General features: G+C 40.0%; 1 protein-coding gene across 1 annotated transcript; it reads right to left on the reverse strand.

The window, feature by feature from the left end:
• Positions 1–252: 252 nt before the first annotated feature.
• insyn2ab (inhibitory synaptic factor 2Ab) lies at positions 253–24846 on the reverse strand. Its single transcript, XM_079362539.1, has 6 exons — positions 24477–24846; positions 24112–24274; positions 14024–15194; positions 10501–10572; positions 1745–2197; positions 253–1594 (listed from the first exon to the last, which is right to left on the reverse strand). The coding sequence occupies exons 3-5, from the start codon at positions 15187–15189 to the stop codon at positions 2014–2016; spliced, it is 1422 nt and encodes a 473-aa protein (XP_079218665.1). The 5' UTR covers positions 15190–15194; positions 24112–24274; positions 24477–24846; the 3' UTR covers positions 253–1594; positions 1745–2013.
• Between the last annotated feature and the right edge of the window lie 1906 nt (positions 24847–26752).

Raw genomic sequence — 26752 nt, forward strand, 5'->3', positions numbered from 1 at the left:
TTATCAACGTATGACAAAACGAGAACAGTGCAACAGTTGGAGTCTGTGATTTCGGACACAGCCTCTGTATTCTTCAATACCAGTTTTTGGGTTTTTTTCAACCCAAGTTCTTTTTCTCTTTGTTGACATAAATTCTTCTTAGTCTGCATCTGGGTCCTCACTCATGTCTTCACCCAAGACAGCCATTCTCTTCCCATTTGTCAGCTGTATTGCCTCTAGTGTTCAGTAGAAATAGCAGCACACTGTATCATCTTCAGTTGAAAATGATTTAATAGTGATGTAGAAACAGTAGAAAAATGCATAATATTGCACATATTCATTGAATTGCACTTTCTTAAGATACAGATCTTTGCATGGACATTGGTGACCTGATATATATGTGATCAACTGTCTAATGAGGGGAGCTTAGTATGAGTCTTCCTGACATTTCTTGAACATTTAACAGTACAACATCCGATATAAGAGCTGCTGTTCTAAAACTACTTCAAGTATTCGGCAAATACCTGCTTCGTAACAACGTGCAAATTCAGTATCATTGCTACATTATCGTATTTGTCTTATTCTGCACTTGCCCAAAGCTGGAGGCTATAAGTCATCTCTGGGGTGAGATTGCTACCATACTCCTTTAGCACTGTGTATAGCCCTTCTACTCGTGCAAGTTCAGTGCACAGTTGATTATGTTGGTTGGTAGACAGACGTTTGGCGTTCTGTAATGTAACGTGTTCTGTGAGAAAAAGAAACTTCATTTTACATGATGAAACTTTCCACTAAATGACAAAAAAAATAAAAAAAATAAAAATAAAAATACATAGCAACATTTAAAATGTAGACATGAAACAAATGACTCAAGAAGAGTTCACGACAGAATGAGTGACTGAGAAGCAAGGCAGATTCTTCATGGACTCCAAGAGAAATGTCAAAATAGCCTTTACTTTTTGTTGTTAATAAAAACAAAACATTGTATAAGTTCTTATAGAAAATATTCTACCTTAGAAGAAGTCAAAACATTAGATTTTTCTTTTAAAAAAATCGGACATGGCCAAGAGCTATCCATTTCAATTATTGTACCTGCTTTGAGAGGAGGGAACTCAAACACGTTTCTTTCAATGTTCATTCCATCGTACTTTGCTAGAGATGAAGATACTTTGAAATATAGATACTGAGCATGATGTGTCAGTGTGTAGCCAACTGAAAAACGACAGAATGGCTGAGGCAAAGTTGGCTGGCTAGTTGGTCGCTTGCACAGTGAGCTAAATGGAGAAAGAGAGAGAGATAAAGGGAAAGAGTTACAAAGAGAGGGAGGAGACAGTGGGGGGGTTATTAACAAAGGCAGGCAGACGTTCAGGTACACAGACAAACTGAGCAGGATGTTCACAGATAAGGAGGAAGAGGAGAGAATAGACGAGGTTATAAGAACAGCGCTGACACACTGCAATGTACTGTACTGTAGTTTCTGTCTTTTTACGCATGTCTCTCTCAAAAGTCAAATGTTTGTGCTTTGCCGCAGGTGGGGCTGATGTCCATTCAAAGATTATAGCTTCAGTCATAAATGGCCCTCCACATGGCGCCTCCTCTTGTTGCCAAGCAATATGGTCTGAGGGGGGAAACAGACCAAAAAGTGCATTTTATTTGAGGAAGCGTTAAGGAGACATACAGTAAGTGTAAAGTGAAAGTTGCATTTATCCCTAATGTATGAATCATCACATCCTTCCTAAAAAAGACAGACATGTATCTCAAAGCTCACCTCGTTTCTGCAGGTGTGTCAATCCTCTTCAGCGAATATGCCAGAAAAAGGTTTGAGAGAATTAAAATGTTTGTTTTTTTTGTTCGTTTTTGCTTTCCCATCTCGCAGTCTCAATTTAGAACCCCATATGAACTGATTTCCGTTGCCACCCATTCTCTTATGTTAATTGCTCCCTCTGAATACTCCTTCATCCATTTTTTTCCCCGGGTGGATAACTGGGTATTAAAGTGCCCAACAAAATAGCTTTTTCCAAAGCTGTGATGTTTGATTCAAAGGAACCAGAGTTTCCAACGAGCATGCTTTTTGGATTCAGTCTTGGACTTGCGTTTGGGGGTGGATGTGAACACTTCATTGGAGTAAGGCAGAGCAGGGCATTGTCGGCTGTCCAGGGGGTAAAGTCTCTTCATAAGGGGCTGTAACTTGTCCTCCTGCAGCTTGAAGTCCAGCTCAACACTGTAAGGCAAAAACAAGAGAAAGCATTTTAGAATACTTTGATTTTTTTCAGTTGAATATTGGGCTTAAAGATCCTGTGGCGAACTTTCAGTTTGTCTAGATTTTGGCTAGCCCAGTGGGAAAAAAACCAAAAAAAACCGTGTGCTTTTTCTGTTATTTTCAAGCACAAAAAAATGAAAAAATAAAAAACTCCCTGCTGTCAAATGTATCACTCAGAGTGTCTCTGTTCTTTGGAAGATGTAAACAAAGACAATACCTGTCTGCCTGCTGTAGACATGCCTTGTTGGCAGAGTGGTAGCAGAGACAGACATTCTTGATGATGGTATGTTTGTTGTTGTCGGTCATATGGACACAACCATAGTCATTTCAGCCTGTTCCTTCACCAATGAAAACCTCCTCACATTTGCTTTTACCTTGCAAGTTTACATAAATTTCACGTTTCTCAACAGGAAAGACAAATTTATTTATCTGAAGTTAGTCGTTTGTTGTTTGCATGGCTTTAAAATCTATGACTCAGTTTTTGCCTTATTTTTTTTTGTGTTAGCAGTCCACTGATGTCCAGATGGAGGCTGGGAGGAAGGCACACGATTCAAATGCACCGGTAGACACCCTGGCAGCACATATCTCTTGCAGCACATATCCACATTTCAGACTCCTCCGAGTAATAGAGTTCCTTTGCATCATCTCTTTATTTTTTTTCTCTCCCATGCAGTCAGAGGGCTTTTCCTGCATAGATTATATTCATACCAAAAGAGCCAGAATGTGGGTTGCTTCTGACATCAGACTAGCACATGCACATAATCCCAGGCTGGTCATCGACTGATTTTGTCCCGGCACCGTAGTTGAACTCTCTTTCCGATTAAATCTCTGCGGCCTGGGAGAAATGTGGGGCTTAATCCCATCCAAATGAAACCATGGAGAGGCCAAACAGACCCTGATTAACTGCCTGTATTCAAGCAAAGGATAAATGCATTATTATCCACCATCTCCCTCCACTTTATTACTATTGATTTGTAGAGCGCTGTTAATGTATTTATTCCCGCAGTGCTCAATAAATTTTGAAAGCATCATAGCAGAAATAAAGAGTAGAGAGAGTGAAACATGTTTTCCTGCCAAAGTGACACTGCCTGCCTGCTTTTTGGGGTTTTGGGGCATTTTTGCTTCATTTTCTTTTTTTAAAGCCAACATTACTGAACACATTTAGGAAGCACAGAGAATACTACATCTTGCAAACCTCATCCCTGCCATTCAATGTCGAAAGGATTAAAGGTAGAAGAGGGAACAGTGGCTGCCAAAAGAGTCGACTTGTGACACGTCAAGGTCAAACATGCCGGTCCTCCCCTTGTCTGCCAGCACACAAACAGACGTTGAGACACAGAGCTCGGCCTGATAGTGGGAGCTGCTTTGATGGGCAGCGTAATTAGTTCGCTGAAGGATATGCTATACTCAAAGTGACATAATGAATCCCGGGAACTGTCCTCACCCTTAAGATAAGTGTCAGTTAAGAACAGAGCTCTATTAAAGCCTTCAGGGGAGACACAGGATGGAGGGCTGCATAGGAATTTGGCAGGCTGGAACTACCGTTGAATCAATGTTCGATTAAATGATAAACAGGATAGAAAAAAGGCACAGAAGTGTGTCTTTAATCTTCCAGGAACACTCTGTAAAATATGATTTCAAACATGTTTGGTATTATCAAAAAGAAAACCTCTGGTTGGATTCTGCTTTGCACTTTTTTCCCTTTCTAATGTTAATTTTTCCTCTTCAAATGAAAGCAAACACTTGCAGGTTCAGTATGCTGAACAACTGATGAGGAACTCAGTTTTTCGCATAGAAGCCCTTATCTGGACAGAAGTGCTGTTTCTTGCAGTTTTGATGCTCTTGTTTTACTACATCTCTTATTCATATCATCCATTGTTTCATTTTCTCCTGCTTTTATCTCTATTTGTATCTTCTGTTTTATGTTGAAATGGTCCGTGCCTTTTACAACTGCTGTTTAAAAATGTTGACTTGACAAAAAAGCACCGAGCAGAAGAATCACAGTGCGACACAGAATAGCCTCTGCAATTATTAAGCAATTAATCACTTGGCAGATCACTGCAATTACAGTGCCCTGTGGACAAACACCTCAGTGGGAAGCCAGAGGCAGCGCTGCACCGTACGATGCGGGTGGGACTGGGCAGCATGTGCTTCCACTCACAAAACCCCCTATATCTAAGATCATCTGTACACACACAAACAGACTGAAGCGGCTGGAGACAGGGAGGCTTTTCTAGGGCATTCAGCAAAGCAGATTAATCACCTCTTTAGCTATGCAGTGTGAGTAGCTGGGTGCTGTGATCAGCGGCGAGCCGTTTGTTTGTCTGCGGCCGTGGTGTGCTGAGCACCATTCAATGATTGTTGCTCCTGGGAGGGATTCTGCTGCGATGAGATGTCTTTTTAGCACGGCATACTCAATTCATCCCGCAGTGTATACCTGCGTGCTTCAGCTCTCTGTTCTCTCTGCCATGAATCTCCCTTCGGCCATTCACAGTTCGAGATCTCCACTTGACAAGAGGAGTGGTTCAGGCCCAGAATAGTGTAACATCTTCAGAACTACATGAGGGGGCACAGTAGATGAAATCACTAGAGAGTGACACTTATTTCTCCCACTGACAGGCAACAGTTGAAGCAGAAACTCCCCACAGGTTATGTAAATCAGATGCAGAAATTCTCCCTCTGTCATGTATATCAGATTTAAAAGCCATTGCCGTTGTCTATTACATGGCTTTCTGCTCCATGGACACAGAGAAAACCCTAATCTCATTAATGAGAACAAAACAAAAAAAGGCAATCTTGACAATCGTTCACCAAAACAACCACAACTCTGCCATCTCAGCGTGCAACACAAGTGCTAATTAGCTGCTTGCGTCTTATCATATTGCGTTGCAGTTGTCTTTCCCTGAACTTAACTGTTTTTCAAAGTCGTTGTTTGGGAAATTGGAAGCACTACATTGTACACTTTGATTCAAATGCTGGCTCTTATTCAACACAGCATGGTGAGATTGAAATCCGCTAATGCTTTGATCTGAGCATGTTGTGAAACTGGGCTCCCTGCTGGACTCCCCTCGGTGGACTCAGTGCTAGGCTACATATACAGTAATTTCCAAATGGTGTTGTTATCAACACGAACCCTAATGCAGCTTCCTCTTTTCTGACTTTCTATAAAGTCATGGCGTTTTTGCATTTTTTAAAAAAAATGTTGCAGTAACAAATGGTACCAATATTGGACATCATTGTGAAGCCAAAATATTTGTTTCAGATGCTGGCGACCAACTGGTTCCTAATCCAAGTCTCTACAGGCTAAGCTTTTGCCATTCCAGAAAAGAACACAATTGTTCCTGATAAAACCATCCAAACACATGATGAATACCTCACACATACCTTTTTATGTAATATGTTGAAAGTCAAGCCTGTGTAAATGAATTCAGATACAACTCAAATAGCGCTTTCACACTTGCAGAAAACTTCGGAAAAATTCCTGATATTTAGCTGTATGTGTAAATGCAAACAACCAGACGTTCAGACTTAACCTGGCGTTTCTCTTGCCAGCCCCCAAGCTTTATAGAAGCAAGTATAGAGCAAGTCTGAGTGAGCTGATGTGAGAACGCAACAGGATATTACCTGGAGAATTTACCTAGAGAGAGAGAGAGAGAGAGAGAGAGAGGGGAGTGAAATGTTTATACTGTGACTGCTGCACATGCAAAGAGTTTATCTATCATTATATAACGGATTCTGTTGCTTCATCCAACCCTCAGCTCCCCTCCTTTCTGACAAGGGTAGTCTCCCGATGTGAGGAGAATATGTGAACAACCAGGTCAGGTGAATATCCGGAACAGTCCCCGCCTGAAATTATCTAGATATTTTCAGGAGTCTATGTGAAAACGGCTAAAGTTGCAGTTTGACTAGACACATCCAAGGAATGTGTCTAGTCAATGACTAGACTTTCTGAACGCAACCAACAACAAGTGTTTAATTTGGCTGGCACTTTGTAATAATCCCTCTATCCCCAGATGTGATGGACAGCATCATTATAGATATTTCCCTAATTTATCGTCCATACATTCAGACTGTCTCCCTTTCTTTCACTTGCCTTATGCATGCCCTATTTGCAAGAGTGATGTATGAGATGCTGCAGTATACAAGGGGTTTGTAGAGACTGTCAGGGGAGAGCTGAAGTCTGGATAAGACCAATAGATTGACTACCGTAGCTCAGCAGCTGCTAGAGTCTGGAATTTATCAGACACACCAGAGAGGCTGGACTGCACTGAAATTAAGGGCTACATCTCTGGGGCTGCTAATCTTGGTTACAGCTGCAACATGCAGTTGTTGTCTATCTCAGAAGGGTAATTGGTGTTTTGGTCCCATCTTGCTTTTATTTGCTTGTTTTAATTTGCTTCACTGTACTCATGTCCTCCTCACCAAGGTGTCACACAGAGCAGTTTGTCTGGCAAGGTGATTACTGCTACTCTGTCAACAGTTAAACTCCCTGGATTAACAGACTATTAAAATAACTGGGATACTGCTGGTGGAATCAAACAGCAGGTCTGAGCAGTGAGAATGTTCTACATGACAGGAAAAAAGCACATCTGAAATAGAGAGCAGACTGAAACAAAAAAGGAAAAGTTTTTCCTTCTTTTTCAAACATAACTCAGCCAGCAAAGGGTCTGTGCAGCCGGTTTCTCTGTGAGATATTAAACAACATTTGTTGAATTTAATATATTTATTACAATTGCTTTGGCAGCAATAGATAGGACTGTGATAGATTACAACCATGCCTGCCAACTGCAGCTCTGCGCTATTCAATGACTGTAAAGAACGAGTTGGATGAACTGAAATAAACGGCTATTTAATGATACAGAGCACAGATGAAAAGATAATCTTCCACATTATTAGAACTCTGAAGAGTGCATCTCTTTATTAGCATACCACATGCTCCGGCTTAGTTACAACAGAATAAAAGCACTTCTTTTGCCATCAGAAATTCCTCCGAGTTTGCTAATTAAGCCAAGCTGCTCCGCTGAAATGCAGAGTTGGCAGACTTGGTCTTACCAAGACAGTCAGCTTCTTGGTCCTGCCATACAATTGATGTTGCCGTTACATCTATGATGTTCAAAGAAACAAAAACATGCTCCATTTCCCCATTTATCTGCAGCAAGACATGAATAAACAATAGCTTTGGTTAAAATCACACAACATGGATTATACCCTTCACTTGCTCATTCACTATTCATTGACATAGTTCTACACTCTCAACAATACTGGAAACCACACTTAAGTTATAGTACTGGCTTAACACCTGACAATAAATCAATAAGGAGGCATTCTTGATCAATAGATAAACAAATATACACATAAGACAGCACCTTAAAGTCTTCCTATATATAATATAGAGAAATGAGATGAAACATGTTTCAAAAATGAAAGACAAACTCGCAGATAACACCCTGGTTAGGTCTCCTTTTGTTATGTCTGAAGGGATAACTTGATGTCCTTGCAGGAATCATGGACATTTTTATCATTCAGAAGTCATAATCATCTTCTCTAAAGCTACCATATATTTGCTGGCAGCAACATCTCCTTAACTCTTTTATGCTCAACTTTGACTGTTAATATTGTAGGTGTATTGTGGGCTAAATGTTTTGTAATATCAAGCTCCACAAAAAGTATTGAACATTTAATATTGTTTCCTCTGATTCACACTTCAACACCTTCAAAACAGGGATATTTAAGTTCACTCAAAAGGTGAGTGCAGTTATTTTTAATCATTGCTGTCAAGCTGGATGATAATGGCATTCTCCTTTTTTTACATTAGAATGCATCCTAATCTCTACAGTGCAACAATGAACTTGGTTTCCATTTCCCTGAAAACTTTAAGGGACATTTGAATCATAGTGATTATTCCATGAGTTTTACAAAGATGATGCTGGGCCATTACCATGGAGATAGTAATGGTTATTTAACCAAACGACATTACAGAATTTAGTCAAGTCAGACCAAAGAAAGAGAAGGGAGCCGTCAACTTGTCTGGGAGACTGGGGCTATTTTTCTTTAATTACAGACCGTAGCCTTGTTTACTTCAACATCTGATGAGTGGTAAGAACAGCTGGGTGAAGGTCTATTCTAGGTTAAAGTCCATCTGTTTTAATAACATCATTTAGCACAACGGTAGGCTCACCAGATTGGTTGGCAACGATTTGGAGAATCTCTTAGATTAGGTAAGACAACAGGTCAGCCGGAAAGCAATTTCCTGACATCTGTCAGCATCTTTGATTTACAAATTTGACTCAGATCCAATATTTTGGTGATTCTGGTCTGGTATATTTGATTCCCCTCTCCTGAAGATTTTCAAGTCAGTTTTTATCAGTTCCTGCTACCGAGTTGTGATCTGTAATTTGCCTCGAGTCGACTCTTATTCTCTGATGGCAACTGCCTAATTGTAATGGCTTTGATCTGTTTTTCCATTTTTTTGTCATTGTAAAAAATATAAAACCAGCGAGTACTGAGGACTCATTCATTAGATAATATGATTACTCAAGCATTTAGGTTACTGTAAAGGCCAATCTCTACCTCGGGTCAGTATTATATATTGTATTGGCTGTTCTTTTTTTCCTTTTTGATGCTGTTTATATTCCCTGTTTTACAGTTTTTTTGGAGCTGTTGTGACACCCAAATTTCCCCCATTGGGGGATCAATAAAGATTATCCTTATCCGTATTGTCAGCAGTGGTATTGGGATTCCTTAAAAGTGAGAAATTCTGACGACTGCTTTCATTGACATGTCGCCATCGGGTCGCTGCATGAACAGAAATAAATAGTGGTTTGACATGAATGCAGATGCTAAAATATAGTTTCATCCATGATACTTGGTGGCCGTTGAGAAAAACAAGGGAACACATTTATTGACATCACACTCTTAAGTGCACCAAAAGTGGTTACCATCCAGATAAAGGCTTTGTAATTTCCACATCATAATTATATTTCTCTGTAGAAAAATGCAGACTATATGAATATATTTTGTGTAGGCCTGGTCTATTTTGGAATTTCTTTGACTAAACCCCTCAAAAAAACAACAAGAAAATTGCTGAGAGAGCCTTTTTAGTGCCACTCAAGAACAAATCTGTTTGTATAAGTGGTTCTTGCATGCAGCAGAGAGATTTCTCATCTCCCAATATTTGATATGAAATGTAGATCCTGCTTTTTCATTTTCCACAATGGTCTTACACCACAATCTAGGTCAGCTTGACACAATGCACTTGTCAAGGGAGGAGAGGGAGAGGCCTCTTGAAAATGTTACATAAAGCAAAAATCCTAGAAAACAGTGTCCTGTCCTTGTCCCAGACATGCTGTTTTTCCCCTGCTCTCTGAAGTAGAAATGTTTTCACAGGTATGTGTCCATAGGAATTAGTAATCTCTGTTTAAAATTTAACAGAAAAAGAAGTCAAAAAAGGACAGCAGATTGGGAAGCCCGTTTGAGCTTTTAGAGCGTTCTCCTTTGCGGTTCAGATGCTATGATATAAACAGAGAAGAATAAAACCAGAAGTTCTGAAGATCCCTTTACTGTAGCAAACTTTCATATCCAAAAAGGAAACAATAGCTACACCTAGAATGTGTACATTTGTGGCTCTTGGGGGGGGGAAACTATAAATCCCTTCTGTATAAATGTGTATTCTATTCGATCAAGCAGCTGCTTGTTTTTTCTTTGAGAGCTAAATGTAACAGGGGGTTTCAGCAGCAGCGGCTTGTGGTTCCAAGTGACAAATGACAAAAGGTTACACCTGCTTCTGAGCCATTTGTCAGCTGTGAACATATGAGAACACATACACAACATAAAGTCTTTATATGTTTTGTAAGACTTAGGTTTTTTTTTTTGATTGGATTGCCAACACATGCACATTTACAGAGAGATACTTTTTTAATTGAGCTGTCCTTAGAAGTAATTAAAAACACAAACAATGGGACCTGATTAAATACAGGGTCATCATACATTCTTTGACAGGGTCAGCTATATTTTTTATCATATCTAATACACTTCCCCCTGCTGTGTGTGAATACTTATTCGTGAGAGGGAGGCCATTGGAAATGATACTGGAGGTATTATTTATTTCTTCATCTATTGTAGAAAAAAAACATGGGGCAACATTTCATGTGTACATTATATGCACCAAAAACCTCTTAACACATCTCTTTCCAACAGAACTAAATAACCACACAGAAACAGCATTTAATGCAGCATTAATGAGACTGGCAGTGAAAAGGGCCCACCTGTAAATGATGCATGCGCTGTTTCGACAAGTGTCACAATTTGCTGTGTCTTGCCCTGTTCGGTAGGAGAGCCTGTGAACAGAGAGATGAAAAGGTATGTGATCTCCAGTGATATGCTTCAGCTTCATATTCCAACACCTGTGGGCAACAGCTATCAGCTTGATTTGTTCTGCCTTTTTCTTTTTTCTTTTTTTTACCCCGTGTTGTTTATTCCTCTCAGTTGAGAATGCAGCAGGAACTCTGATCCTGCAGTCCTCTCAGATATGGCTAATAAAGTGTACAGACTTGCTGACTTTACATAATGGGATTACTTTGCTTTGCCATGACTTAGTTTGAAATATGTTCTGTTTCTATTATATAGGGAATAGGAAGTAAGTAGCAGCTAAATGCTGCATGAGTCATGTGTAATGAAAAATCAATGTCCTTACATTCTGCCCTGCACCTTTTCAGCATTTTTCATCCAACTCAATTTTCTACAGACACAATAAGCATCAAGGATTCCAAAAAACGAATCAACAAGACAAACTGCAGCTGCTTTGTTCATCGCATAGGTACAAAGCCCTGAGGGTCTGCTGTCTTTAAAGGAGTTGCAATTTGTTATGTTGAACGACCTCCGCAAAGGACCAACTTAAACTATCTCTTGAGGCCGAACAGAAGCTTATGAGTGCATATGTCAAGGAGGACACATTAATTAACCTTTTTTTTTACGATCCCTGTCTCTCATTTAGCCTGTTTTCATGCCCATTGCCTGCATCAGCTTACATAAAGATGCAGGTGTTCATTTTGTTATTCAGGCTATACGTCCCTGCATGCAGTGGCACTCTGCAGTAGTAAGAGGACGATGGGAGGGGCTGTATTAGTGGCACATATGTAATTGCTTGCTGTCACGGTAGCCCTTCGCCCCGTAGGATGACATGAGGAGGGGTCAGACCTCGTCTTTTCCCGGTGACATGAGAGGTGACCTCATCGGGGCGAAAAAGAACAGCCTCTGTGTGGATCGAAAATGCTGATGGGAGCTCAAGGTCAGCCAGTTCATCCATCCTGCCCGGTTCTCAAATGAAGTCTCTTTGAACAGCTGTGAGCAAGGACAGTAACTCACTGCGCAGATGAGGTCTATGTTGGTGCTGTGCTGCTGCCTGGCTTTTCAAGTGCAACCTTTAAAAAGCTTTGCTCTAATAATCAAAGCGTGTTAACCTAAACTTATAATCACTGTGTAAACATGACAGAAACAAAACACTTTTTCCTATTCATGGTAAAGCATTGATGTCTGTTGGCAGGGAGTCACAGCTGTGTTGTTTGCACACGTCAGCTGTCCGAGGAGATGTCCTGTCTTTGTCAGTCCTGTTTCACTGTCCATCCCCCACCCCAGCCTACTTGACCATTATTCTGCTTGCCTGAACACTTTCCTTACTCTCTTGTATATTATTTATGATGACCTGTAAAGCTACAGTACGGTCAGATCCTCCTATATATGGTAATGGACATGTTTATAGTTTCGCATACAGACAGCAGAAACCTGCATGAGCCATTTCTTGTACCATCTCGAAAACAAGTGTATACCTTAATATTGTTGAGGATGTCTTAGTGATACATTGCTTACTTCTCTGTAAAACTACAAAGTGTTTTCTATCTTTTCTACAACCACACTTAGATTAAGATAAAGCATACAAGCAAGTTAGGGTTTTTGAGATAACATAACTGAGGAATTAATGAAACTAGAGGAACTATTATATTACATGTATGCAGTTTAGTGGTGCTCACATCAAGAATTAAGTGTCAATAACCCAATATGTCATAACTGCAAAACTGGGAAACCTTACGAGAAGTGAAACAGAAGGCAAGTCATGCAATGTCCGTATATAATGTGGCTTCTTTAAAATGTGGGGAGATGTGAAACAGATTACAACCCTAGACATGTTTAGAGTTCGTCTTGGACTTTTGGAGGAAATCTATTGTCATGTTGCAATAAAGTAAAGCACCTTTACTTTTCCAACGTGAACAGGGTAGTGGAGATTATAAATAAAGTGTCTTCACAAAATTTGCTACGTGGACTTTTCTCTTTCGTCAATGCATTTTAACTAAAACGAGTTGTTTAAAAAACTCCCTGAACAACATATATTTGTTATAGATAAGAACAGGGAGGCTTTCAGTTAGTATCAAAGTGCATTTAAAAGAAGGCTGTCTGACAGTTCTACCATGCAATGAAGGGCATTTGGGAGCATACTATAGAAAAGCAGGCTTTGCATCCTTAAACTGCACTATTGTAATAGTGCAGATAGAGCACACAACAGAGTGGAGCCACTATAGCAGGCACAGTTTTGTGGAGATGAAAGGCAAAGTGTTATGAGGCTGCACTAATTGGGCCTTTAAAACAAAGTTCCACCGAGCCACACAAGGGTGCCTTGTTCTTCAATAGATATGGATAAGATTTAAACACAATTTGCTTTGGGTTGCAGTGGGTTTAAGAGATGGAGTGCATTACTGTAAGTGTTACAATTACACTGTGTCTGACTGCGGACATGGCTTGGGGACTTTATACAGCCATCTTAGCATATTCTCCTCCACCGATACGTTATCTTAAGAATTTGGCACATAAAGATTCCTTGGAAGCACAATAGTTTTTGCATCCAAGCAGATTTGCTCATCCATTTAAATTACCCAGGGAGGAAATTTGTACATGAGTTGTTGTTTAAAGGCCCCATTAGAAACTTTATCTGTGATAATCTTATCACACTACTTATTTTGTTTTTAGCAGTGCTGGCAGTATTACTTTATAATCCTCAGAGTTGTAGTCTTACTCCCTCTTCAAGTTGAACATTTTTATCAGATTGATTACAGATTGCAGTGACATGAGTTACATGATGTCAGTTACATGATGTCAGTAGTTTTTCATATCAAATCATACCAACACAGTCAGTATCTATTAAATTCGCTTGTAATGCTCATTGAGTAAAAAAAACCCCCATTGACCCCTGACCCTTTATCATGCTACTTATTGATGTCTGAATTTGTATTTTTCAAGTATTTTAGTTAATGTCAACATTAAAATACTGACGACATTACTTGCTTTACTTACATAGGATTTACACGCTAGTAAAATCAACATGTCCCTATGCCTAAGAGCCTGAGTTGCTCATGTAGTTTTTAACTTTTAAGCTTGGTTGAAAATCATTTATTTATCTTTTTAAAAAAATCTCTTTGTTTCGCAGTTTATTCTATCATTGTTATTGCTTAAAACACCACTGCATGAATACCCATTTTCCCGCTAAATCTGGTAATTCATTGACATTGCTAAAAGGTAAACCAGGCAGAAAACAAAAGCAATTCTTTTAAACAATCTCGTAGGTTCAATCCAAAATGTATCTTCAGACAAACCAAAGGTAAACTGTATTTTATTAATAAATTTGCCTGACCTTGCTTTTATCATAGCAATCCCCTTCAGCACACACTGCAGCACACTGTGAAATGTAGAGTGTATTGGTTGCATGTACAAGGTCTGCACTGTAAGGCGCACTGTACTCACCCCTCTCTGTGTGCTTCACCTTTCTCCAGTTCCTGAATAACTCCGAGTAAGACCTTGATGGTCTCCTGGCTTGAGTTTATGAGGCTCTCCATGGCCTGCAGCTGTGCTTTGATATCCTTGTCTCCAGATAAGGGCATTATCTGCTGGCTGCTCCCCATGCCTCGGGCTACCTTGTCTCTCGGAGGAAAGCCCTCTTCCCCCCCAACTGTTTGTTGGAGTTTAGAGGAGGCTGACACATGCCTTGTCCGACATTGCCCTTGTGACTGTACAGAACATTTGGCACTATGGGGAAGTGTCTGTGACTGCTGCTCATTTAGCTGTGTACCCTTTTTCCGTTTACAGCTCAAAGACGGGCTTCCTAACGAATCCACCTGCGTTAAAGAGTTCCACGCAACGGGGCCCATTCCCCTTGACTTGTCCCGTGAAAACTCTGAGTCAGCCAGTTGACGTTTTGAGGATGTGCTGGCATCCATGTCTTCTTTGGATAATCCTTTGTGTTTGGTCCGTGTCCCACAAACCTCGAAGTCCGGTTGTCTTTTGGAAGGAGGGCTACACGGATGGCACTCCTCTGAGAAATGCGAAGAGTCTGGACAAGAGGGTCCATCCACACAGTTGGCACTAGAAAGCAAATCCTCTGTATCACTGCTGTCATCAGTGTGGTGAAGCAGTGCTTTTGTCTGCCCCACAATCTTTCCCTTGCACTTAGAGGACTCCCCAACAGGCTGTCTGTCCTCTCCTCCTGTCTTTACATCACTCAAAAAACCATTATTCTGTCCTTTGTAATCTTCCACCAAAGCAGTATGTTTGAAAGTATGTCCTTTTTTCCTCTCAAAAGGAAAAGTCTTGTATCGCTTAGTGAGGTCCGGCGATGTCTGGACACCAGTACTCTTGGTGACGTTTGGAATGGAGCGTCGTGCAGGCATGGTCATGTATTTTCTGTGAGTCACTTTACTTGAAATGGATCTGGAGCGTCTTCCCCGAAACTCATTCTGGGCTTCACAGATATCCTTAAAACGCACTTGTAAAGCCTTGTTTCTCTTTTTCACCTGCTGCTTGCCTGAATCTTGTCCAGACTGTGTGTCAAGACTGTGTGATGGGCCTGTGTCTGAATCTGAATCATCGGAATTTGAGAGAACAATGCTTTTGGTGTCCTCTTTGCTCACCATATTTCCTGAAAAAGATAAAAGAGAAGGAAATCTGAGTTTGTGCACCACTCAGTTAACCAGTGGGAATACGATCAATAATCACTCTGATTATATACTTTAGTCGATGAGCTGGATTTCTCACCATTTAAGACTGTAATTTAAAAACATGGTAATACGTTAAATTCATAAAAAATGTTTGACAAAAAGTTACAATTCTGAAAAAAGAAATGTTACAATGATTATTCTATATGCAAGTCAAACTCTCAGTTATGAGTGATAACACAAATGATTGATGAGACACCTAAGAGGTGTTTGTGACTCATTCTGTATTCTCAATTTCAAAATTATTTTTTTCATCTCAATGTTACAAAGCAGAGAAATAGGATTGTTCTTTCTCATGAAATATATGTATATACCACCATTTTAAACATTTGGAGAATCAACAGGGTCAGGGCAGACAGCTCTACATCCTACACTTCCAATAAGACGTTGCCACCTTGCTATTGAGATACAGACTGTTACAGAGGGGTGTATAAAGACAGCCCATTCAAGACAACTATTTATTGCATCGATTGCAATGAAGGCTAAGATTATTTGTTTGGAGATTCTTTGATTAATTGATCGTCTGACCTGTAATCCATTTACCTCCATACAGTCTATGAACAGAAGCGTTAACCTTTTAATATTTCTCAAAGGACCATCATAAACAGAAATGTGTTATTTTCTAATCTTATTTTTTAACTTGGAGAGTGAAAGAGTGTCACTTTTTACTTCTTCTTGCTTCGTAGTTTTCTTACTTTGAGGACCAGTTGTGTCTGAAATAGCTCCTCCAACGTATGGTCACAACTCTTTGCCTCGCCCACTTTTTTTTTTTTTTGCTCTGCTCACGCCTCTGCTGCTCAGCTCTTTGCTTACTCTGCCAACATCAACCACTGCTTTACAAAGTTTTTATGAGAAAGCTTGTCTTTCTGAAGTTTACATTTTTTGCCAGGAAACTATTTTGTAATGAGCTCTACATGCTTCCACTCTTCAGAAAGGATTCTTTCTTATCAGCCATCAGCTTCAACACCTTAAAGCTACATGCACAGTTTTACCATGAGATGTTGTGTTATAGCTGAAACTCCAGATCAGTAATTTATCTCACCATGTATTTATGTTCACATGTATATTATGGACCTTAAGGTATAAATATCACCTTATTTATTCTTTTAATGCAATTCTAAAAATAATTTGTACTTTTATCAACCTTCCCTTTTTGTCCCTTTTGGCTAACGTCAATATTTGGGCTTCCCTGTCAAATCAAAGCAGAATTAGGGTGATTCATGAATCGTGCACCTACGCTCAATTAATCTAACCCCAACTGCTGCCCCGCTTATGGCACATTAACTTAGCGTAATGGGAATTGTCCCTTGTTGCACATATATAAGAGTCACGTTTACATTTATTTGTTTTTATTTATTTTATGTTTTTTTGTATTGTATTGTATGGAAAAGTATGGAGCTAGTAAACGGATGCCACACACATTTAGTTCGGAAGCTAATTTGCAATGTTTGTCCCTGCATGGGCTTTGAAATACAAATAATACATAAAAACTTGGTCCACACAGATCATACTCTGTACTGTACATTAGTAAAAGGTTTCAACTCAAGCAATGGGTTTATGTGACACCTCGCTGTACTGTTCTTCATATCATAATTACATCTGAACTGCGGAGCTCCTGTTCTGGCTATGTGCTGATAGACTCAGTCACACTCATTGCCAGCTTTAAGCTTACTGTATGAGCACTTATGGTCCTTATCAGCGCGACACAACATCTGGAAAGATATTTCTTATGATTCTTACTGAGTTTGCTTGACAATATTTCAGCCACAATTATTAGAGGCATGTCGTTGTGGCTGTGGCGTGGTTGGCGGTTTGCCCACGAGTCAAATGTGTTGAATATATTTCCCTTGGTCTGCAGCCCCTAACAGAGGAACACTCTACACTTACAAAATATTAAATAGCTGGGTTTAGATTCCTCCACCTGTTTCCACCTGTAGGCTGATTCCCTCGAGGGGAATTGTATTATCAGTACTCCGCAATCTCTGCTGAGCTGAGCAGACTGACGAGGTCAGAGCCAAGACACTAGATATTTGTTTACACTCTGCGATTGTGTAATCAATCAACTCCAAGTGCATTGGGAGACTGATCTGACTTAAATTTCAACTCGATGTATGAGTTTTCTTTTTAAAGAACCAAATCACATACGTTTCTCAAGACATTTCACATATAGAATTGGTCTAGGTAATACTCTCTGATATATTATTTATTAAAGCTCAATATTAATCCAACATGAGCATTTTCAACAGTCTTTTAAAAAGCAGCAAGCTCGTGCAGAACCAGACTCATTTTGGAGACAGCCAGACATCTATTGTAACTGGATGGACCATGAAAGACGTAGAAACAGACAGACAGACAATGAAAGTGTTTGATGTATTTTTGTAATTGTATTTACATTTGTGTCAGTAACAGTTAACTTATATAATGGAAAAGAATGGCATTGAGCTATTCAAACGATAACATGATCTCCTGATCGTTTCTATTGCGTTTTTTTATTTACCTTTTTGGTTTTCGACACATAGCTCCATATCAGCTCTAAAACATACAACAATATGATAGATTTGAAATACAAACCAACACATCAAGTCAACAGTGATTTGAGCACAGAGGGACGTTTGTTCCAGTGTTTACAAAAGCAGGAGGAATACCTTGTGTCACTTCGTGTGGGCTGAGAATGTGCCATTATGATTTGATTGTCAGTCAATTTATTGACACTTTATTTGGTAAATTGGATATCTCAGTGCTGCATGGAAGTTGGCAGCATAATCAGAAACAAACATATCACTTTCACTCATCAACCTTGGTAACTTGAGTTAAGATTGTAAAAGCGTCATTAAATGCACATGAAGCTGAATCTTTGCTGTAGTGTAAATACACCAAAAGGGAGCAGTCAGGAGTGGATAAGAGCCAGAGGGCTTCTTTAACATCAAACAGCACATTGAAAAATGAGTGACAGTTTCTTTAAGTGTAATTATAGCAGGATGATGAACGTGAGTTGATCGCTGATCTCTCTTGAATGACGCTCACTAATGATGCAGAAATATACTGTGAGCTTCTTGTATAGATGGTGATCTTTTTTATGGGTCATTCGTCATAATCAATGTCATTATTACAAAGTCCTTCCTCATGTTTTTACATATTTCTAATGACATGGCGTCATTGATTAAGTCATAAATCACAAACTGCCTTTATGCGATTGACATTTCTTTCAATCCAAAAAAAGAAGTCCAACTTTTTTTTTTTTTTTTGGCTGGTTGCAAAGTTTGAGTTTGAAATTAAGGTCCATATAATGAAATGAGAAATACTGCATTTTCTGTTTCATCCATAGTGAAACAAATTTCATAGCTAGAGCATGAAATATATCAAGCAAAACAAGGAAATGAAATGATGTCTGATATGGTTGAAAGGAAACATCAGAAAGAGAGCTGGTTAATCATTTTCATATGACAAGACACCACGCGATAAATAAACTCCAATGAATCATTTATTAGAACACAGAAAGCCAGCTATTCATGGTGTCGCAGCTTCTCCGAAAGTAATCATGTTTTATCAGCCGCAGACATTGTAAATCCATCAATGTAATTGTCCTAGTGGGGAAATTTATACTGAGGAGACATTTCCTTACTGTCACTTTCACAGCTCCCATGAAATTTGTAAGAAGGAAAAGCAAGGGTAGATTCGATTAACGTTCATTTTCATCTACCATCAAACTACAGATGCAGAGCACGGAGAGTACCTGTGACGTAATCGCGAGTGTGCAACCCTGAAGAAAGAACACACTGAAAGGGCTGAAAAATAGAAGCTTTCATTTTTGCCGCTGTGATGTTCCCATGTGCAATAGTCACATCTCAGGTTTGCAATGCCAAGCAAATGACCCAAAACACGTTATGCTGCTACTTATTTAGTGCATGGAGAAAAAAATGTGCCAGTGTCTTGTTTTTGATGATTAATGTACAAGAAAGGACATTGTGATATCACAGTAGAGCACCTCTTCAGAGCACACACTATTAACCTCTGTGCATGCAGTATCTATGTGTCACCTGCTTCTATCACAGGTAATGACAGTGTCCTATTGGGGCTTTATTTGCAGTACATGTACAGTGGAGTGTTATGTGAGGTAACTAATAGTCATAGATGTGAGCTTTTTGTTTCAAAAAGAATCCAAAATGTCAAGCAGATATCTACACTATATTTGCAGCAGTACATGGAGTGCAGGTGGCATCGCGATTAGTTCGCACCCCAAGAACAAACTCTGCAGTCCCTCAAGCAGGCAGCCTCGGTTCGAATCAAACCTCCGCTTTCCTTCATGTCACTCCCCACTCTCTCCCAGTTGTCTTTACTTTGTCCATAGTCTGAAATGAAGGCAAAAAAGAAAAAAAAAAGAAAAAAAAAGAAAAGTATAATCTTACGAGAAAAAAAAAACAGGCGTGACATCCTTTGTAAGAAGTGGTCAAAAGTGGCAACCAATCAACATAATAATGAGATTTCATTTGGTCAATTATTAAATCAGTGACTTCCTGTTTGAGAGTCCACACCAACAAGTCCCTGAAAGAGCTAAAGAGTGAATTCATAGTAAAATGTCATTTAATGAATTTAAGTTAAGGGATCACTTAGAGTCACCATCAGAGGCCAGAACCAATCATAGCAACAAAAGGAAAGAGGCTTTGAGGGCAGATAAAAGACTTAAACTCCCTAAGATTAAAAGTGATCTTTGTTAAATGTATATCTAAACAACAGACTAAACACATGTGGTGTTAGTTCATATAATCTTTATCATGTTCTTAAAGGGGCTATATGTGACTTTGTCACCCAATTAAATCATGTGTTATTGCCTATTAGTCAGAGAAAGGTTAACATGTTCAAAATGAGACATTCGCTGTTTATCTGTGTTGCCTGTATAAACTTTTTTTAAACATTTTTTGACGAACCCAGGTTGAATTTTCCACAAAAGCTGCAGGAAGTGACGTCCTGTGTACGTTCTCAACGTCCTCCTCACAAAGCAACAGTTGTTGTGGATGGAGAATGAAACTAAGAAGGAATCTGTTATTACAAATGAATGACCGGCCTCAAGCTCAACACAGACTCACAGCGAAGATAATTCCTCTAGACCATGTGAATTTTGCGGCCAATAAATATGCTCGCTCATGTATGCATGAGCATGCCAGTTACATATAGCCCTTTTAATATTTAGACATGCTAAGTAAGGATATTTATATATCCATTTTTTATTACGGTATCATGTAGCCCTACTTTTACATTTTCCTACATACATTCATGTAGCTGATGGTTGCAAACAGGCTCCAACAAACCAGGGGGTTTCTATAACCCTTGATTTGACTCTTCTTTTGGTTGAAAAGTCTTTGAAATGATTTTCACTCACATTGTTTCTCAATTCGCCACCATCAACACATTATTATGACTTTCGCAGCAAACCTTTTAAAAAGGTCTGTAATAGCAATTTTTTTTTGTTTTTTACACTTTTTGCCCATTTTTGAATTTCAAGCCTGTTTCCTTAAGTCTTTTAAAATGTTGCCATCGTAATATTGGCATGTTTGTTGTTTTTTCACGCATCTACATGCATGTTTTTGGGATATCTTGTGTGTAATATTTATGTGCTTGCCTTTTTGGTCACTCATCTTAAGGAGTGTGTGTTAAAACACAAAAGAAAAGGACCGATAATAAAACCATGTTACCTCACCCTTCGGTCAAACTATTAATAAAATGTACAAATAAATAAAACTGCATTCCACATTCCCAACAGCTTCTGGTGTCACTATAGTCACCACACTGTATTCAGTGTCAGACGAGGAAAAAAAACCACAGGCAACTAACTCAATCTCATTATACTCCAACAATATGGTGTGCTGTGTCATGAATTTACACACAGTTGTTTTTGAATTTGGAGCAGCAGCGTTTCATTGGGGGTGGTATTTGTTCTGAAACATAGCTTAGTAAGCACTTTGATTTAGCGTAAGTTGTTTGTCGGAAGTGGTTGCTCGGATAAAAAGAATTTGTTCGAGGCTGATTCACATGGGATCATACTATTTCACACACTCAGAAATAGCAATCTCACACCACTGAAAAGGTAATCACATCTGCAGGAAGTCTTCTCTATGAGCGTACAATTTCTTATGCTGCCATGTAAGGCATGTAAAGCAGCTAAATGGTAATTCACACAAAGGGGATGAAGAAAAGCTCCTCAGTGACTCGTTGGAAGTCAGAGAGTGAGAACGAGGCTGATGCGACACGCGGATGTCTTCAGATAGTTGAGTGAGAATCTCCTTTGCCTCGTCGCCTCCTTTCTACTCCTCCTCCTCCTCTACTCAAAGCAAGCTATATCTCTGCTAATGACCTGAGGTCCTTCCCTGATTTGGCCTCAGCTATCCAAAGGATTATGAATAATGCATTGACTCTAAAATTGCAAAAGTAATCCTCTGAAATCTCCTTATGTAGCCTGGCAGACCACGTTGTCTGTTCCAATTGCCCTTCAGTTATTCACGCTAAAATGCTGCGTGCATGAGCAAATAAAAAAATAAAAAAATCATTGTTAGCTACAGTATCGTGATTGATTTATCACAACCACAATGTTGCAGAAATGTGGCTGTTTGTAAAGAACGTTAAAAGAGGGGTCGGATCCGTTTTCCATGCAATAACTGGTCCACACAACACTGCTGACTCATGATTTATGCCTCTCGCAAAGCACGGAGGAAAGAGACAGCTTTGCTCGGATCGCCTTACATCCTTGTCAGCTCGCGTCAACGCCATAATTACTGAAGTGCATCTGCAGGATATTTACATATAGGATATCACTGTCTAGCCACTCTCATTAATGGTTAAGTAATGTTATTATGACATCCTCCCACTCCTCAAACACAGTTACCTCCACTGCACCATCTCTACCAATTGACTGCATCATAAACATGGGACGTTCTTTCATGCAACAGCTCATTATTTGATGTATAAGTGCTAAAACACAAGTGCACGTCAAGTTTAAGATACAGTTGGATGCTGTGCTCTTTTGTCCTTGTAACCGTCCTGTGTGTGCATTGTTAATGTACAATAAAACATTTTCCATTGTAGTTGCATGAAGTCCATAAAAATAGGTTAGAATACTTTTTTTTTCCCCCCACTGATGTTTTGTGTTGGCTTACAGGAACTTTCTTGACATAGTATAAATTCAGCCCATACACAGCAATCTTGATCACCAAACAGCATGAACGCCTTCCTTCTGACTGTAAGCCCCTTTTGGTCAAAGATTCTCGTATTGTCCTTTCTCCACTTTTTGAAAAAAACAAGCACAGACAGTTTTGAGAGCTTCTCTGTCTCTATCACACACACACACACACACACACACACACACACACACACACACACACACACACACACACACACACACACACACACACACACACACACACACACACACACACACACACACACACACACACACACACACACACACACACACACACACACACACACACACACACACACACACACACACACACACACACCTTTTTCCAGCTGTCGACCACAGCTATCTGTATCCATCCGGGGCTGCCGGGTACACCTGTGAAAGTTTGCTTTATGACATTGGCTTAAAAAATGTATCACTGGGCAGCACTCGCCTGTTATGTGGAATAGTTGGAGGTTTTTAAAAATGCTGCCATCCCCTGTATCGCCTCCATGAGAGCACTGGCTGTGAAATAGATCTTTGAGATGAGGAAGTTTGGACAGGCTGATATGCAGAAGGGAGTTTTTTTGTGTTTGATCACATGATGTCCTGCTCGTGTGTGGATCTTTTTTTTATATAAAATAATGGATCAGACAGGCTGGTCCAGGCTTCAACACTTTACAGATTACATCTATAGTGCATCACCCTGATGAGTTCATTGATTAATAAAGGGCTGGGCTACTGGCATACATGTGTACTCAGGTTTTACTGATGATTAACTGGGGTGTAATGTAGGAGATGATTCATACAGTGAGTGAAAAAGATGCTGAGAAGGACAAGCCTCAGTGTGTTTGGCACCTTTGAGCTGTGCCCTGTGTGTGTTTCCTGTACATTTGGGTGAACAAGCGATGACGTGTTGGAAATAGAGGGACAGAAAGAGAGAGAGAGAGAGAGAGGGGGGGGGGGGGGGATATAGAAGTGCAGCTCTCTGTGTGATGCAGTACTCGAGAGTTTCCCGTATCACACATGTCATTAGTCATGATAAGACCAAAATCCATCGCTCATCAAATTCAGCCTTGAGGAGCACATCATTCGCAGCATACAAATGTTGTCATAATATAGAATCTGATGCACATCATTCCGACAGGCTCTCACGGCACAGAATACAACAGTTCATAAGTGATCTATCATCAATATTCTTCACTATTAATCCAGGACAATTTTTTTTTTTTTTTTTTACAGTACGGCAATCCTGAGAACCAGCCTCATCAGATAAACACTGCATGTCTGTCAAAGGCAGCAAAGGAACGCATTATGATAAAGTGTATAAATCAAAGTGAAATTACATCATCTGTCTTATAAACTGCAAAGAAAAACCTTTGACGTGCCCTTCTGATTAGTCATTAAACCTTTCAGTGCTTGGATGCTGAAATTCCCCCCATCACCCCCACCCCGTTCCCTGATGTACCCATAGCTTATGCATGCAGGGATCATACACATGTATGTATCACTAACCAGAGACTTTAAACAATATTTTGTCCTAATTGATGCATGCTTGAGATATCCACTTTGAATGAATTAAGGGGAGATCAGGTATATCCTCCACTCTTTCTGCAATGCAACTCCAAAAAAAAAAAAAAAAAAAAAAAAAAAAGGTGCATACTTCTTACCTTGAGAAACAGATCAGAGGTGCAAAGGACAAGAAAGCGCAGATCCCTTGTAGAGCCGGTGTTCATCCATGTATTCAGCGGGCACCAGGGGACCATCCAGCCACTGGAGCAGCTCTCACTGGCTGCGGGAGGACAGAGTGAGAGGCAGCCGGTGCGGTGACAGCTGGAGGAGTTGTGACACATCCGGCAAAGATTCAGGTTATCGGAATGGGGAAAAAGCAGAAAGACATTCACTCAAAACCTCATCAGGTCCTCACTGAAACCCCCCCCTTCTGTTTTATACTTTCCTCCCCCCCCCTCTTTTTCTCCCCTGCTCATTCAAAGCATTACTGACACTCATTCGCTCTCGTCCCCCCTGCACTCACCGGGAATAGGCACTCACACATGCAGGGGAGATCTCCATCTCGCGGTGCTGCTGCTGCTGTTGCTGCAATCCTTGTGCATTCGTGATTGAGCGTATGTGTGTATGTGTGTGTAAGAGAGAGACCGGGAGAGGGTGGGCTGGTGGGTGGATGGGTGGGTGGATATGGCGAAAGGAAGAAGGATGAGGAGGAGGAGGAGGAGACAGAGGAGGAGTGAGGAGTAGTACGCAAGCTGCTGGGGAAAGTCCAGAGTCGCTGAGCTGCATCATCGGCAGAGAAAGAAGACCCCCACAACTTGTCCTCCACAGGCTGGCTGGCTGTGTTGACACAGAGCTGTTATATAATCTGAAGGGCTTCTGGACACAGCGGAGAGGGAGAGCTGTGAAATAATCATACATTGTGCTTTTAATTGGATGTCTTCTACCCCCCTGATACTTTCATACATCTTGCACATTGTTTATTAGAGGTGATGAAGGGGGCTGAATGGAAAGAAGGAAAGGAGAAGTGGTGTGTGGCTGCACGTGTGTGTGGCTGCACGTGTGTGTGTGCGTGCGTGCGTGTGTGTGTGTGTGTGTGTGTGTGTGTGTTGAGTGGGACAGAGGAGATGAAAGAGCCAACAGGGCAGCAGTTTTAATGAGAAACTGAGAATGGAGAGAAAATGAAATGACGACAGGGAGAAGTCTAGAGACAATGAGAGAAAGAGAGTAGAGGAGATATTAATGTACTTCACTGGAAACAGGAAGTATTGATTTTGCCAGAGTCTTATTATTTATTGATTTCTTTAAATTTCTTAAAAGTTTATGGCTTCATGATGTGTCAACGCTTTTCGTTACAGGGCATTACACCAATTCAATCAGAGGTATGCAATAAGGACTACATTTGCAATACAGTCTTGGAAATCAATAGGAACAACATTAAGACTTCACACACAAGAGGTCTGGAAAATGACTCAGATTGGTTATTTTTTTTCCAGATATATTTTTTAAGATTTTGGTTAAAATTGTCTTTAGGTCCTGACAGAAATGAGTAATTCATGCTCTAAAAAATGAACATAGAAAATCAACATCTGTCGCAGTTTTAAGCTTGTAAATACGTTATCTGCCACGAGGTAACAATTTGAAGAACTAATCATGCCTCCCTGCTTGTTCTCTTGTGTGCACTAGCCCACTGTCATGGGTTCGAGCAGAAAACAGGGAGAAGGACCCAGGTGCAGAAAAAACAAAAGATTTATTTAAACAAAAGGCAAAACTTACTCAAAAACTAAATCCAAAAGGAACAGAGAACATCCAAATAATCCAACAGCAGGGTTCAGGAGGCAAACGACAGCAACCAAAGACAATGAACCGACAAGAAACTGAGGAAAACACAGAGACTAAATAGACAAGGGGTAATCAGACGCAGGGAAGACTGACGAGACAGGTGAGGACAATCAGGGTAATCACAAAGGCGGGAAACACAAACAGGAAACACTAAAGACTAGACTTAAAACACAAAACAGGAATTAAACTAACAGGCAACATAGGAGGACACAGAGAAACACACTTAAGACTAAAGTAAGCACAAGACTATGAAACATTAAAACACACAAAGGGAAACAATCAACACAAGGAAACAAACAGAACACTAAGGACAGCATGAAAACTAAAAAGATGAAACAGAACCGAACCATGACACCCACTCTCAAAGCGTGTTCGAAAACTACCAACCCTTCCTTTAAATATACAAATGAATGACATTGGTACATTATGGTATCTTTCTGCAACAGGCACTGACAAAAAAAAAAAAAAAAAGAAATTCAACCAGATAAATGCAGTGTCTTTTTTTATCAATTAACATATCACTCAAACAATTTTACTTGTTATCATTTGAGTCTTTAAGTCATTTTCTGAGTGCTGTCTCCGACCTTTATCACACAGTGGGTCCTTTGACAGCCATTGACACAAACAGAGTGGAAAGACAAAAGCTGTGAAGACGTCAGGTGGAGCATCATTTGTCATTATAAACTGTACAAATAAACTTAAAGCTTGCTTTTGTGTTACCTATAAGTCATGAACCATTTCTAACATTGTTCAAAGTTACATTTAGTCCTCATGACTAGCCCTGTAATCACTCACGCTGTGACTCACAGAATTTCACCGTGTGCACTGGGAGTGTAAAAGCTAAAAGTCAACAATCTGCAGTCTATCTGCTCAGCTAATAGTCCACGTATGTGGCCAGAGCTGTAATTAGCAGCGAGAAGAGGGGCTGCTGATAGCAGCAATATTCCTTTCAAATCTGTA

This window comes from Symphodus melops (assembly GCF_947650265.1).
Source record: "Symphodus melops genome assembly, chromosome: 15".
Taxonomy (NCBI): domain Eukaryota; kingdom Metazoa; phylum Chordata; class Actinopteri; order Labriformes; family Labridae; genus Symphodus; species Symphodus melops.

What these genes read in the sequence shown, in the direction of transcription:
- insyn2ab (XM_079362539.1), bottom strand. Translation starts at nt 15,189, where the DNA reads ATGGTGAGCAAAGAGGACACCAAAAGCATTGTTCTCTCAAATTCCGAT. An exon ending in GGTGAAGCACACAGAGAGGG is followed by an intron (nt 10,573 to 14,023) that starts GTGAGTACAGTG and finishes CTCTGTTCACAG; the next exon opens with GCTCTCCTACCGAACAGGGC. An exon ending in AGCGCATGCATCATTTACAG is followed by an intron (nt 2,198 to 10,500) that starts GTGGGCCCTTTT and finishes TTTGCCTTACAG; the next exon opens with TGTTGAGCTGGACTTCAAGC.